At 39.6% G+C, this 15,782-nt stretch overlaps 1 protein-coding gene across 1 annotated transcript; it reads right to left on the bottom strand.

Annotated features, from left to right (window-relative positions):
• Positions 1–4,100: 4,100 nt before the first annotated feature.
• Positions 4,101–13,954, bottom strand: LOC311060022 (GTPase IMAP family member 8-like; the record flags this gene model as incomplete). Its single annotated transcript, XM_084078146.1, has 5 exons — positions 4,101–4,831; positions 5,192–5,860; positions 10,260–10,955; positions 13,121–13,825; positions 13,924–13,954. 5 exons carry the CDS (start codon positions 13,952–13,954, stop codon positions 4,734–4,736), a joined length of 2,199 nt encoding a protein of 732 aa, XP_083934272.1. The 3' UTR covers positions 4,101–4,733.
• Between the last annotated feature and the right edge of the window lie 1,828 nt (positions 13,955–15,782).

The following is a 15,782-nucleotide window of genomic DNA, read 5'->3' as shown; positions in this document are numbered from 1 at the left end:
ACATAATCAAAGGAGGACAACAGCTTTTGCATAACTAAGTACATGTATTAACAGAAATAATTGCATTTACAGAAATTAAATAGAATTGGTACAAACTTAAATCAAGCTAACTAACAGGAAATAAACAAACTAAACAAAAGTAAGATTCCCCAAAAGGATCTTTTAACACATGATAACTTGAATACAGTCACTGGTTGGGATTAGAGGTTGTTTAGGAGAAAGAGGAACCGAGACTCCGCTGCACAAAGTGTTATTTCAGTTCCAGACTATCCGAGGCGCTTTACATTGATTGTGCCATTAACCCATTCACACACACATTCATACACCGATGGCAGAGGAAACCATGCAAGGCACCAACCTGCTCATCGGGAGCAATTAGGGGTTCAGCGTCTTGCTCAAGGACACTTCGACACTAACTCTAGGGGAGCGCCACTAACGTCATAGTGGTGAGCTGCGGCCTGCAGACCCGGCGTTGCCATGGTTACAGAGGGAAGTGAGTCCAGGCGACCAAGCCGCGGAACTGTTGCCAATATGTTACAGGATAAACACGTGAAACTGATTTTTAGGTGTTAAATGAGGATGAACACAAGGTGAAGACTTATTTCCATTGTGGTCCTTGGTTTTCAAACAGGCAATACAAACAAAACAAGAAATAATGGGGCAAATGCATACAAAGACAACAGCGTCAATCTGGGCCGTATAATTTATCCACGTGCTGCTTGAGCAGTGCTGTGTCCTGTGTGGTTCAGTCTAGTTTGCTGTGTGCTCATGTTAAGATCAGCAACAATCAGCGCACCTGTGCATTACTGTACACTGGAGCCTGCCAGTGACAATGTGGGACAGCGTCTCAATTTGTGGGACACCTGAAAAGTCATGGTGAGTCATGGTGACTCACAGGCCACGTCTGCGGCTCCAACAAGGCATTCAGGAGGATCAGCCTGGGCTCCTGTCTGCGTCAGTCTGTGCACAACCTGTGGAGTTAAAATGACACGTTAACATTCATTTAGCAGCTGGTCGGAGAACACAAACCAGTTGGTTTGGGATCAGTTACAGAATCCAAGGAGTAAAAAATGTAAAAATAGTCACTACACATTCTAAGAATTCTTCCTTTACACTGGGAGGCAAAAGAAGCAATGCAATACAAAAAATACTGTCATTAAAAAGATATGTATTAAAAAAGCGGCCTGTATTCAAAATTTCACTTGATTAAAGTACAAAAGTATTGGCATCAAAATATACTCAAAAGTACCAAAGTAAAAGTAATCTTTTTTTGGAAAATGTGCAATTTAGGAATAGTCACCGGGACATTCAGCAAACCCAGGCAGATAGCACAGTAAAACTGTTGCTTGTCCAGTTCAACTCGCTGTGCCATTTTACTGCTGTCTTGTCTTGATAAATGCTGTGTAATAATCAGTGTTTTATTGTTGAATTGGAAAGTGGTTGCACTCTATTTTATGACATAACGCGCACATCGCTTAACACCTACACTACAACAGGTCACACAATGGACAACTGATATGCATCTAGGCTCATTCCTATGTTAATTCATGCTGGTGTGACAACCGGTGGTCGGCAGCTTTTGTTAACTTTGTTGAGGTGTGAATTTAAAGTTGTTTTAAATCTATGCATGTGCGTGCGCGTGCTCCTGTTCAAAAAGGTTGTTGCATGGCATGTTTGGCCGTCCCCTGAGCAATGCAACCCTGATAATAATGCTTTGAACACTCAACTCATATATAAATGGCCTGAACACTCATACAGGTGTTTTCATTTACTCTGATTGGTGATTACACTTCTTCAGCGGCCTGCATTCAAAATTTCACTTGATTAAAGTACAAAAGTATTGGCATCAAAATATACTCAAAAGTACCAAAGTAAAAGTAATCTTTTTTTGGAAAATGTGCAATTTAGGAATAGTCACCGGGACATTCAGCAAACCCAGAAAGAATTTAAAGTTGTTTTAAATCTATGCATGTGCGTGCGCGTGCTCCTGTTCAAAAAGGTTGTTGCACGGCATGTTTGTCCGTCCCCTGAGCAATGCAACCCTGATAATAATGCTTTGAACACTCAACTCATATATAAATGGCCTGAACACTCATACAGGTGTTTTCATTTACTCTGATTGGTGATTACACTTCCTCAGCGGCCTGCATTCAAATTTACACTTCTTCTCAGGGCTGTTTGTGTGGGCGTGCACAAACTATAGCTTTGAATGACACCTCTAACTCCTAGTAAAGAGGGAGCCTTCCATTTGTACACTCTTAGAGTTACACACTTTGAGACCCACTGGTGTAGCAGAGTGTTTCCAGTGAAACAACATGTACAATATCAGCACCATGACTCTGTTTGACCAGAATGGAACAGAGCCGTATTGGTAAGACTTGTGAGGAAAAGTACATGACATGTCTCTGTCGTCTGTCTGCTCCCACTCTGCTGTAAAACTTAAAGGCATTGTAGGGAACATTAAGCCTAAATTTAAAAAATATGTATATATATTTTTTTTGAATTTTCTCCCCTCTATCAGCCACTATATAATGATGCTGGGGTGTTTTCCTTCATTGAAACACAGTCCTCTGTCTGAAATCCGTATTTTCCCTAATGTTTATGTTCATGTTGTTTATGTCCGGGTCGTAAATTAACGCACGCATGTGCGTGTCCGTGCGCGTCCGTGCCCGTATCAACTTTTTACTTTCGGTTTTAAAACGCTCTCAAACTTCTTTTTTGAGGCACATAATTTACTTTTAAAAAATCGTTTGGATAGAATTTAGTTCTTTAGCTTCATATATGTGGTCAATTTATCATGAAAGAGCCTATTTAAAAATATAAATTCAGAGAACCGTAGGGTCGGGCATTTCCGCGAATTGTATCCGCATAAGGCAACCTATTTTGGGCATGACTCATTTAAAAAGTCCCCCCTGCGTCACCCCCTGGTGGTCGGGGAAAAGAACTGCTGGAGGGGCGGTGTTTGACAACAGTTTTTTTCTTTGATTATGTCTGAACTCCCTACAATGCCTTTAAGGCAGCACTGCTCTAAATCACATTCTACAACCACCACAGCTATGTCAGCCCACACGGTTTAAAAACACTTAAGGCCTGTTTTATAATTGGTGTGAGTGTCATGGGAAAATAGCCGATCTACAAGATCATTGCGCCCTGTGAAATGTGAAACATTTTGAAGTTTTTCGCCTACAATGACATGGCCAAAATATGAACACCAGGTTGAAAGTGGTCTTAAATTATGGGCTAGGCACATAAAAAGCTGCAGTCCATGTGTGTGTGTGTGAATAACGTGCTATTTTAACCAATCTGTATCACAATCTAACTAGCACATCTGCAGTGGTTGGAGGTGGACTCCCTGCTCTGACATTTAGATCCTGTGGTCAGGTAGGACACCTACTGGTTGACAAGAGGTACTGCATAAAACTCAAAGGAAAACTAGCATTCCCAGACATGCTCTCCATTATAGTTCAACAGTCAAAATGTCAGCTCTCTCATGGGGGCTGGGTCCCCCATGAGAGAGCTGACATTTTGTTCCAATCCCAGGTAGGATATGTAACCTAGTCACCAGGCTAAAAGAGTGAGGTGTGAGCCTGCTGGCTTGACGGGCAGCACTGGAACAGATGTCCTGACTCCTGGCCCTCCCAGCTGTGCAAACATCTGTATCTGAAGTGTTAGCAAACACATGCCATGCTTGAAAACAGTGCTATCAAAGCTACTCATCTAGTAAATACACTATTCCCAACTGTAAACACAACAACAAACATAGCAGCAGTCCTTTAAACTCAGTTACAGTAATAGTTAATACTACTATGGTGTTAATGTAGCAGTAAAGCACTTTTATAGGTGTTTGGCGTTGAGTCTTTGGGGTGCATCTGAAGCAAATGTCACCTATTTCAAACTACAACTGTTTGTGTCCTTTATACCAGAAGGGGTAATGTACTTAACCCTGATGAAAACACACACCTTTACCTCTGTTAATTGACCAAAACTGTGTGTCTACATTGGCATAGATAGCATATTTTAGTAAAAAGGATTAGAACAAAATCATTTCCAGTATTGTACTTTTACATGAAGCAGTGATTTATTTCCTGATAGATGAAACAGAACAGTGTACAGTAATATACAGCTGGAAGAAAAGTGTTGTTGTTACAAACAACATAAAACATAAGTCGATAAACTTGAGCTTGTACAAATATTGTACTAATGAGGAAATACATTTTGTCTTCAATAAAAGCTGATATAGGTGTAAATCTATAGATTATGTATAAATAACATTTTTAGATCAGAGCCTGACCCAGTGACCCATGTGTGATCTTTTAGACCAATAGAGATTTCAGAAAGTGAGATGTTCCCCAGCAACATGTCGTCCTTGACTGGAAAAACTTCAGCCTGATGATTTACTGTATCGGTCTGGCTCTAGTTTAGATACATGTTCTTCTGTACTTAAAGCTGACTTATTTGCTAACAACATAAAGGAAATATATACAAGATAAAATCTCTCTAAACCTAAATGAACCTAAACTGATTACAACACCAATCAATGTAGAAATTATGTTCAAAATAATACAATTTTCATCTGTACAAAACTCAAAGGCTCAGTCTAGTGAACTGATTTGAATGATTCAGTACACTGAAAAGAACAACAATGCCCATCACTAGTTGTGAGCTTGTAGATCTGCTACTTTGGCACGTGACACCAGCAAGTAACAAAGTATAAATCAAGCCTAAAGTTTCATCTATGAAACATCTTCATCTCTCACTCTTACATCAGCATCAGTCTGGGTAGGAGCTTCACTCGTGGTGTCATATCCTGAAGAGTGTGTTCCACCACTCACTGGAACAGAAGACAACAGACAGCAAGACATTTACAATGATAATAAAAACACACCTGGATGTGAAAACCCTGCAGCCCAGCACAACATCTCTACATGTCTCTATTCCTCACATATGAACCATGATGTCATTTTGACCTTGACCTCTTACACATCATCATCTCTTCACGCGCACACACACACACACACACACACACACACACACACACACACACACACACACACACACACACACACACACACACACACACACACACACACACACACACACACACACACACACACACACACACACACACACACACACACACACACACACACACACACACACACAATGCTGCAGACAGGATATTGATACTCACTACTCGGAGGAAGATGCTGTATGCTGTTCCTTCTCCGGACAGCTGGCAGGGTTGGTTCTTCTGGCTCCGTCACCACAGACTTCAACATCCTCTCTATCATCTCCTGCTCTCTGTTCTTCCATTCTTTTTCTGTTCTTCCTTTCAGTCTTTTAATCAGTGACATCGGTCCAAAGCGTCCTCTGTCCCTCATCACCATGTCTTCTATTTTCTCCATCAGCTCTGTGACTTGTCCCACTGAAATGTCCCAGTTGTTGGAGTTTAGAACATGGTATCTGTATCCACATTTCTCCAGGATCCACCTCAGAGGTTCTCCTTCAGACTCTATGTACTCCTCAACACGTCTCTCTCCCAGCCACCATCCTTCTGTGAACAGAACCAGAATGTGTCTCCACACTCTGTCCCCCAGCAGCTCCATGTGTTCCTCCACTGATCTCCTGTCAGCTTCAGAGAAACTGGACCTGACATCAACAGTCAACAGGACAGCATGGGGTTCAGGAGAACACAGAGTCACACCGTGTAGAAGGACGTCTTTGATCTTCTGTGATGGAGGTGTAGTCGACCAGTCTGGACAGTTCACCACACTCACTTTTCTTCCAGCAACTTCACTCTGTTCTCTGACACATTCTGTCAGTTTAGTCTGGGTTTTAAACTCCTGGAATATGAAGTTTACTGTATGTTAGTCATAATAATCAAAACATTCACTCTATTCTGTCTTCACTGAGTTCCTCTTCAAGATTACCAGAAATGAACTCACTTAATATATTATTCTCCATCACTTTGCATAACAATGCCACAGTAATATGGGATTAATATCATGTCATAATCTGACTTCTGAAACTGAAAAAAGCTCTAAAAGTTGAAACTCTGTGTTTGAAAGCTTGACGTACAGGTGTGTATAAGTGAATTTGACATTCTACCTTCTCCACAGGGGAAGTTCAGAGCATTTTATTAAACAGAGAGCATCATTACTCAACTTTCATTTGTAGTTGAGTAAATATTTGAACTGGAGTATCTATACTTTGACTCAAATACTGGGGTTGAGTATTTTGTCCACACAGGTTAATAATCAGTATTCAGTACCAGCATAGAGCTACTGTATGGAAGTAAACAGAATAAATAACAGAGACAGTTAGGGCTGCAAAGAAATATGAGTTATTTCTGTAGAATTTATTATCGATGACTTTTTCAATTAATCAAATAATAGATTTTTTTAGGGGGCACAGTGGTGCAGTCGGTAGCGCTGTCGCCTCACAGCTAGAAGGTCCTGGGTTCGATTCCCGCCAGGGAAGCTGTGGGCGCTGGGGGCGTGTTCTCTCCTCCACGTCATCGGCGCCCATACCCTAGGTGGGGTTGGTGAAGGGGCCTACTCTGTGTGGAGTTTGCATGTTCTCCCCGTGTCTCCTAGGGTAGTTAATACCCTCACAAAAACATGTAGTAATCCTGGTCACTATACTGCCTCCCCCTGGTCAGCCGGGGCGCCTGATGGAGGAGAAGGGAACTGGTTGGAATAACGTGTTCCTTCCACGCGCTATGTCCAACCAGGGAAACTCCCCCCTGTCGGGTGATAAGAAGCGGCCTGCTTGCTCCTCATGCATTGAAGGAGGCATGAGCTTCAGCTTGGGCTCTCCCTAGGCTGGCAGAGGGTAGGTAGTGCCCAGGATTACATAGGCAATTGGCACTGGGTGAAAAAATGTGGGTTACAAAATCGTGGGATAAAAATTATAGATAAAAAAAATAAAAATCAAAAATAAAATAATAGATTTGTGTGGATTATTTTTAATATGAAGAAATGCTATGTATCAACAAATGTATTAACCATCTAAGGGTTATTTTATACTTCATCACAGAACAGTATTGTGCAAAGATAGTGAAAATAGCAAATCTAAAAGCTCCAAACGTGACGCGAATCGATGCGTTGTGACCTTGTAGATCGTCTATTTTCAAACTTTCAATATATATTTTTTAAGTTTTTGAAACTTTAAACCTACAATGACATGCTCAAAATAGGTAATGATTATTAATGTGTGATTTTATTTAACAATCGATTATCAAATAGGTATTATTGTTTTGAATAAATAAATTGATTCGTTTTCTGTTGTTACTGTGTTACTGTACTGTACTGTAGCTAACACAGTGGTTCTCAAAGTGGGGTCCGGGGACCCCCAGGGGTCCTTGAGGGGGTTCTAGGGCAGGGGTGGGCAACTTTGATGATGTAGAGGGCCACTATATTTCCACACTCACTCCAGAAGGCCACATTGCATATAGCCTAACAACTGTCTCTCCGTATTTTAACTTTTTTCGCAATTCATGTCACACAAAAGTAGCAAAAATAGCCGATCTACAAGCTCAAAACGCGTCGTAGCGCGACGCGTTTTGAGCTTGTAGATCTGCTATTTTTGCTATTTTTGAATTGGAATCCAGATTTTTTTTTTGCTATTTTTGAATGAAAATCCTGAAAAGTAACATTTCCATTTTATTTCAAATGCATTTAGTTATACTTATGTTAACTTTATGAACTTAAATACAAATACATTGGACATAAAAAAGACATTAAGCTACTACTATAGACTGAAGTAATTAAAGCGGGTCATGTTTGCATGTTTGGAATTGTAACAGCTGAAATCAATAATATATCAGTAATCCGATATTAACCTGTGGGCCGCATTAAGTGAAAGTGGGGGCCGCATGTGGCCCCCGGGCCGCCAGTTGCCCATGTATGTTCTAGGGGGCACCCAGCCAAATGATTGATAGTTAGGAACCAAATTGGACCTTATGGGTCTTTAACTCAGAGAATGTGCAACCAAATGAACCCTCACGGGCAAAAATGCCATCAAACGAGGGCCAGTGGTCTAATGCATATCAAATTGTGGCTCCTTGAAGTTAAAATGGTTGAGAATCACTGCTATAGCTATAATAATCTTCCCTTCTGGGGGTCCCTGCCTGCCATATCTTTTCAAATGGGGGTCCCGTGACTAAAATGTATCGTTTTGGGGGTCCTTGACATTAAAAAGTTTGAGAACCACCGAGCTAACACACAGTCATGGTTTGCATTAAAGATTACAGACATGATGAGAATCTACATGTGTTGGACTCCATGTTCATTTGAAAATGAACATCTGTGTGTATTGATCACTGACAGTTCATTGATCATATGATCAATGAACATTCATGACAGCAGATACTTTTACATTATCTTCAGAAAACATATTTGATCACTTTACTGTTTACTTACTTTGAGTGAAGTCATTCAATATAACATCACATTCATATATTACTCACCTTGTATGGAGTTCGTTTAAACACAGCCTTCTGCAGTATGTGATTTCCAGCCCAGCTCCTCTGATCCTGTTCTCCACCAACCAACATCACCTTCACATCTGGTAGACTCTGATGTTCTCCTGACACACACACACACACACACACACACACACACACACACACACACACACACACACACACACACACACACACACACACACACACACACACACACACACACACACACACACACACACACACACACACACACACAGCATTAGTTCACTTTACACTGATTTAGGATTGGATTCACAGCTTCAGCTAAATGAGTTATTACATGTATAATAATTCTGCAACAACACTGACCACAGAACAGTAAAAAAAATGAATCAATAATTTGAAGTTATACTGAATATTATGTGATCAATTATGCAAATGAGTTGAACATACATGAATTAAATCACCAATGTGTCAATCTGTTGGTCATTAGATCAGCTCAATGGAGGAAGAAGTACTCAAATATTTTACTTGAGTAAAAAATACCACAGTGTACAGATACTGTTAAAAGTAAAAGTCCTGCATAGACATTTTCACTTAACCCATTAAGACCTGGGACGCATCTCTGTCATTTTAAGATTTCTTTGGGCTATTCAAAAATAGCAGATATACAAGCTCATAGCGCGGCACCGAGTGCCGCGCTATGAGCTTGTATATCTGTTATTTTTTGAAAAATCATGGGATTTTTTGAAAATCTTTGAATATATATATTTTTAAAGCAAACATTTTTAACTCAAATCTTTGCTTCTGGGGATTCTACAATTGTCTAAATCCTATAACAAAAATTCGAAGAAAAAACTTGTTGCTAAAATATCAGTGGTTTTCATGTCAAGGACCACAAAATGATATGTATTTGGCCGCGGACCCCCATCTCAAAATATGTTGTTCCAGGGACCCCCCAGAAGCAAAGATTTGAGTAAAAGAATATATATATAAAAAAGAAAAACATTTTCACAATTTTTATAAAATAGCAGATATACAAGCTCATAGCGCGGCACTCAGTCTTAATCTAATGATGCTCCTAATGTATGTATTGCTTATCATGTATTATTTATCTCAATTTGCATTAGTACTTGAATAAATGTAATTAGTTAGTTACTTTCGACCATACGTTATAACAGGGCTCTTCGTTTTTCAGGCCAAGGACCCCTTAGCTGATAGAGAAATGAAGCAGGGACCCCCAATACATGATACAATTATGCTGCAGATTAAACTTTTTCATAGATTTCATAGATAGCTTCATAGATTAGTTTGACACTATCATCAATGTTGTGTAAATGAATGTTTGTTTATACATTATCGTATCTATTAATATGTTGGATTCATGTTAATGTGTATTTTCAGACATTTAACCATTTAAACCCTCAATACTGAGTAAACTTGACCTGTGACTCTGTACTTGGTCTTCTCTTTTTCCCCCCTCTGTCTACACCAAACCTCTTTGTCGAAAATAGCAGATCTACAAGCTTGTAGATCTGCTGTTTTTGGCCAATGTTCCCCTCAGAATAGGGATGCTAGGGTTCAAGTGGTTAATGTAGAATATACATTATTAATCAATATAAAAATCAAGGTCAAGGAGAGAGAGAGACACACTGACAGACACGCGTGGTCGCACGCGCGCGCGCGCACACACACACACACACACACACACACACACACACACACACACACACACACACACACACACACACACACACACACACACACACCACACACACACACACACACACACACACACACACACACACATCACCTTCAAACAGAGCTTTCAGAGCAGTTCTTTGTCTCTGTGTCTTGGTCAGGAATGTCTGGACATGTTCCTCTGTGATCTTCTTCCTCTCTGACAACGTCTCTGAAACATCTCCATCATCTTCATAGTGTCCACCTCTGTTTCCTGTCACCATCTCCTCTATCTTCCCCAGCAACTCTGTGACCTGAGTGTCATCTGTCTTCTGATTGTTGAAGACATGATACCTGTTCCCACATTTGTCAACAAGCCAGCGGAGGTCTTCTCCTTCAGCCTCAATGTGCTGCTCAATGCTTCTGTCTCCCATACAGTCTCCCTTGGTGAACAGTACTATAGCATGACTCCACATGCTCTGTGACAGAAGTGTCATGTGTTCCTCTAATGCTACTCTCTGTGCTTTGGTGAATGCTTCATCAAGAGGAACCGTCACAAGAACAGCATGTGGTCCAGGAGGACAGAGAGACACACTGTTCTGGATCTCCAGTTTGTCCATCTCTGAGGTGTCCTGTAGTGGACTGTTGTAGTACCAGCCTGGTGAGTCCACCACTGTCACATGTCTCCCTGCTACTTCACCATGTCTCACCTCACACTGCACTGACCTCTGACCAGCTTTAAAACCACTTCCTCCCAGAATGGTGTTTCCTGCTGAAGTCTTCCCAGAATACTGCCTTCCCAACAACACAATCCTGAGGTCATTCAGTCCTGTCAGAGAAAAAGATTGTTTACTTTCACTTTGACAGCTTCTTATTTAACCACTTAAGACATTTAATTATTTCACAATTCATCACACAACAAATAATGAAAATAGCAGATCTATAAGCTCACAACACAATGTGTTGTGAGCTTGTAGATTTGTATGGAAATGATCACCTACAGCATAACAACATGCACAAATTAGGCATGCCATTGATATGATTAAGAAACAAGGCTAAAATGTCCGGGTCTATATGTTGTTCTTAATATCTAATAATGAAAGTGCTGAACATATTAACAGCCGAAAGGTGTGTTCAGTGTACAGTTCATAACAAATATCCACCAGGAGACATCATAGAATAATAATAATGTACATTACTACCTAGACTAGACTCATGCAACAGTGTGTGTGTGTGTGTGTGTGTGTGTGTGTGTGTGTGTGTGCGTGCGTGCGTGCGTGCGTGCGTGCGTGCGTGCGTGCGTGCGTGCGTGCGTGTGTGCAGGACTGATCAGCTTCATCTATCTAGTACAAACTGCCAGTAGAACCAGGAAGTACCTCCATTTATTTTTCACATATCCTCATTGTCGGGTGGAAACCTTGTATGTCCAAAACCATTACTTGTCATCAGTTTTAGTTTGTAGTTTTAGTCATAGTCTTTAGAATAAAATTCCATTTAGTTTTAGTCATATTTAAGTAATTTGAAATGTTTTAGTTTTAGTTTTAGTATCATAGGATTTTAGTCAACTAGATCTATAGTTAATTTAGACAACAAAAATATGTATTTTAGCGGGCTGTGATAGCGTTGTAATGCCTGATTTATAATTAGCTGTGTGCCCAAAATAGCCGATTTACAAGCTCACAACAAGTCTGTGACGTGTTGTGAGCTTGTAGAATGACATAATAAAATGACATGAAAGAACACCAGTCCCTCCATCTAACATTGTAGTCATTCTTTTTTTTCTTTGTTGACGAAATTGTAAATATATTTGGTTCTAGTTTTAGTCATCATAGCTTAGTTTTTATTTCATGTTTTTTTTTTTTTTTCGTCAGTGTAAAAGGTAGTGGATGAACATTTTTCGTCATAGTTTTAGTCGGCAAAATGAACACTGCTTGATATGAAATAGAAAAAACAGCCTGTGTTCCAATGTATTTACTGTAATGTAATTATTATTTAGTCACAAGCTCTTGTTAACCCATTAAGACCGGGAACGCATCTGTCATTTTATGATTTCTTTGGCTATTCAAAAATAGCAGATATACAAGCTCATAGCGCGGCACCGAGTGCCGCGCTATGAGCTTATATATCTGCTATTTTTTTATAATCGTGAACATTAAATTTGTGAAAATCGTTGAATATATATACATATTTTGAAAGCAAACATTTGTAACTCAAATCTTTGCTTCTGGGAATTCTACACGTGTCTTCTAAATCCTAACAGTTTTTATTTTGTTTTACTTATGTTGCTATATATCAGTGGTTCTCAAACTTTTTTCATCCAAAATAATATGTATTTGTCTGCGGACCCCCCCCATCTCAAAATATTTTGTTCCAGGGACCCCCAGAAGCAAAGATTTGAGGTAAAAATGTTCTCTTAAAAATATATATTCAAAGATTTGCACAAATTTTCATGATTTAAAAAAATAGCAGATCTAAAAGCTCATAGCAAGTATAAAATAATGGTTAAAGTGTTTACACAGATCCGGTCTTAATGGGTTAAAGCTTTCCACTGGTTAAATATTTATAAAACCCTCAGACAGAATTAACAACTTCCCTCTCGTCACGATGCAACGTGTTGTGAGCTTGTAGATCTGATATTTTTGCTACTTTTGTGTGAAACTGTAGTGTGACAAAGTAAGGCATTCATTTAAGGAATAAGATAAAAAAGTTGAAATATGGAGATATGAGGTTTCTGCCCAACAGTAGTGATATGTTGCACACACACACACACACACACACACACACACACACACACACACACACACACACACACACACACACACACACACACACACACACACACACACACACACACACACACACACACACACACACACACACACACACACACATTCAAGAGAGAAGGCAGACAGACAGACAGACAGACAGAAACTCATAAACCTCCTGGCAGAGATTAATGAAATATTATCATTATTAAAGTAAAACAAAACATACCAGTATCTTTTCCAGTTGTTTGTTTCTGAGCGTCTGCCCTCCTTTGTTCTGCTCTTCTGCTGATAGTTCTCTCCATCTCCTTCAGTTCCTCTGAGACGTGTTTTTCTGTCTCATAGTGACAACCATTACTAGTCACCATCTGATCTATCTTCTCCATCAGCTCTGTGACCTGACTTCTATCTCCTCTGTCACTAATGTTAAGAACATGGAAGCGGCCTTCACATTTCTCAGTAAGATATCTTAAGTTGGGGTCAGATCTAATGAGATCAGGTCTCATTTTGTTTTTATCAGCTACAGTGAACACTACAATAGTGTGTTTCCACACTCGGTCACTGAGGAGAAGACTCAAATGCTCCTCTACTGACATATCTGTTCCTACATATGGGTTGTCCAATGGCATCACTAGGACAAAGGCATGGGGTCCTCCTGGAGGACACAGATTCACACTCTGCTGGATGTCTAACTGGGTCCGTTTTGGGGTCAGATCTAGGGGTAGATCAGATCTCCATCCTGGAGTGTCGACCACAGTGACCTGTCTACCAGACACTACCTCTTGTCTCATGACACTCTTGACTGTTCTTTTGTTTGTTTCAAAAACATCTCTGCCCAGGATGATGTTTCCTACTGAACTCTTTCCACTGGGTTTATATCCATCTCTTCCCCCGATCAGAACAATTCTCAGTTCTGTTGGTTCTCTGTTCTTGCCTGGTTGGATAAATACATAAATATAATATTAATAAAGATCACAGATGTAACTAAACCAGTGTCATTTTGCTGGTTTCATGTGTTTTAATAGAACTCACCTCTGATGGAAGCTGAGGTTCCACTGGCCATCCTGTCTACAGCTGTTGTTTGAACTGTAAAACAGTAACATACAGTAAGTCACAATAATGTGCTGTTATTATAGTTTTGTTGTTATTACTGTTATATCACACATTTGACAATATAATGAATACTATCTGACCAGTGGTTCTCAAAGTGGGGTCCAGGGACCCTCTGGGTTCCTTGAGAGGGTTCTAAATGGACCCTTACAGGTCTGTAACTCTGAGAGTGTACAAATGGAACCAAATGGACCCTTGTGGGTCCATTTGGTTCCATTTTTACACTCTCAAAGTTATAGGGGTCCTTCAAATTAAAAGGCAACAGGCCTAAATTTGCACCAAACTGTAGATCCTTTTAATTAAAACTAGGGCTGGGACTTTAACTGATTAATTTATATTAATTAATTACAGAAAATTAACGCGATTAAAAAAATTTATCGCATTTCACTGGACGAGTTTCAGGCGTACCGATCATACCAGTGCACCAACCAACAGCCAACACACCCCAGTGCAACACAATGGGACAAGAAGCCGATCAGACTGCTTTGCTTGGCCCAGTGGATGGGAAATTTAGATTTAAAAAACTCTCTGATGGAAGCGTGGATAAAAAAAACACGGTTGTGCGCAGAACTATTTTTTAAACTTGTGTATTCACTCATTGATTCACTCATATACCAAAATCTGTTTTAACTGAAAAGAAATTGCTTCTCAGGTCAAATATTGATATGCGATTAAACATGCGATCAATTTAGATTAATTCATTACAAAGCCTCTAATTAATTAGATTATTTTTTTTAATCGAGTCCCAGCCCTAATTAAAACGTTTGAGAAGCACTCTACTATCATGTCAAAATAGAGAATCTACACCCACCGTAAGAATGTTTTTATCAATGTTAGGAGTGCTTCACAGGCATGTGTTTCATAAAGTCTCTCTCCATATCTAAATAGAGACCTTAGAGCTCCTATTCAATGAAAGAGCTTGTTTATCTCTGTTCAAAAGGGAGTCTGTCTGTCTGTCTCCCCAGGTGTTCTTTTTTTGTACTTAATCCACTAAGACTGTGAACACATCTGTGTCATTATAAGATTTCTTTGGTTATTCAAAAATAGCAGATATACAAGCTCATAGTGCGGCACCGAGTGCCGCGCTATGAGCTTAGATCTTCAATATATTGAAAAATCGCTGAAGATTTGTAAAAAACGTTCAATATATATATATGTTTTAAAGCAAACATTTTTAACTCTGATCTGTGCTTCTGGGGGTCCCTGGAACACCATATTTTAAGATGGGGGTCCGTGGCCAAGAACATATCTATTTGGGGGTCCTTGACATGGAAAAGTTGGAGCACCACTGCATATAGCAACATACTGTTAGGATTTGGAAAACATTTTGAGATATGTATTTGGCCGCGGACCCCCGTCTCAAAATGTTTTGTTCCAGGGACCCCCCAGAAACAAAGATTTGAGTTAAAAATGTCCACTTTAAAAATATATTCAAATATTTGCACACATTTTCAAGATCTTTCAAAAAATAGCAGATCTACAAGCTCATAGCGCTGCACTCTGCACTATGAGCTTGTAGATCTGCTATTTTTGAATAGCCAAATATATCTACAATGACACAGATGTGTTCCTGGATTGAATGGGTTAATTAGCTAAACATCCTCATTCATTGGTGTGTCCTTCACAAAATGATTACCGCAAGTATTTCTATCTGTACCTTTGATTAGAAATATTCTGTTACAAGTAAAAGTCCGGTAATCAAAATTTACTTGAGTAAAAGTACAAAAGTATTTGCATCAAAATATAAGTAATAAATAAGTTCAAAATGTATTAAAAAATTA

This window comes from Gymnoscopelus microlampas (genome assembly GCF_963454915.1).
Source record: "Gymnoscopelus microlampas genome assembly, chromosome: 14".
Lineage (NCBI taxonomy): Eukaryota > Metazoa > Chordata > Actinopteri > Myctophiformes > Myctophidae > Gymnoscopelus > Gymnoscopelus microlampas.
Note: the sequence above shows the minus strand (reverse complement) of the source record. Positions and strands in the feature narration are given on the sequence as shown.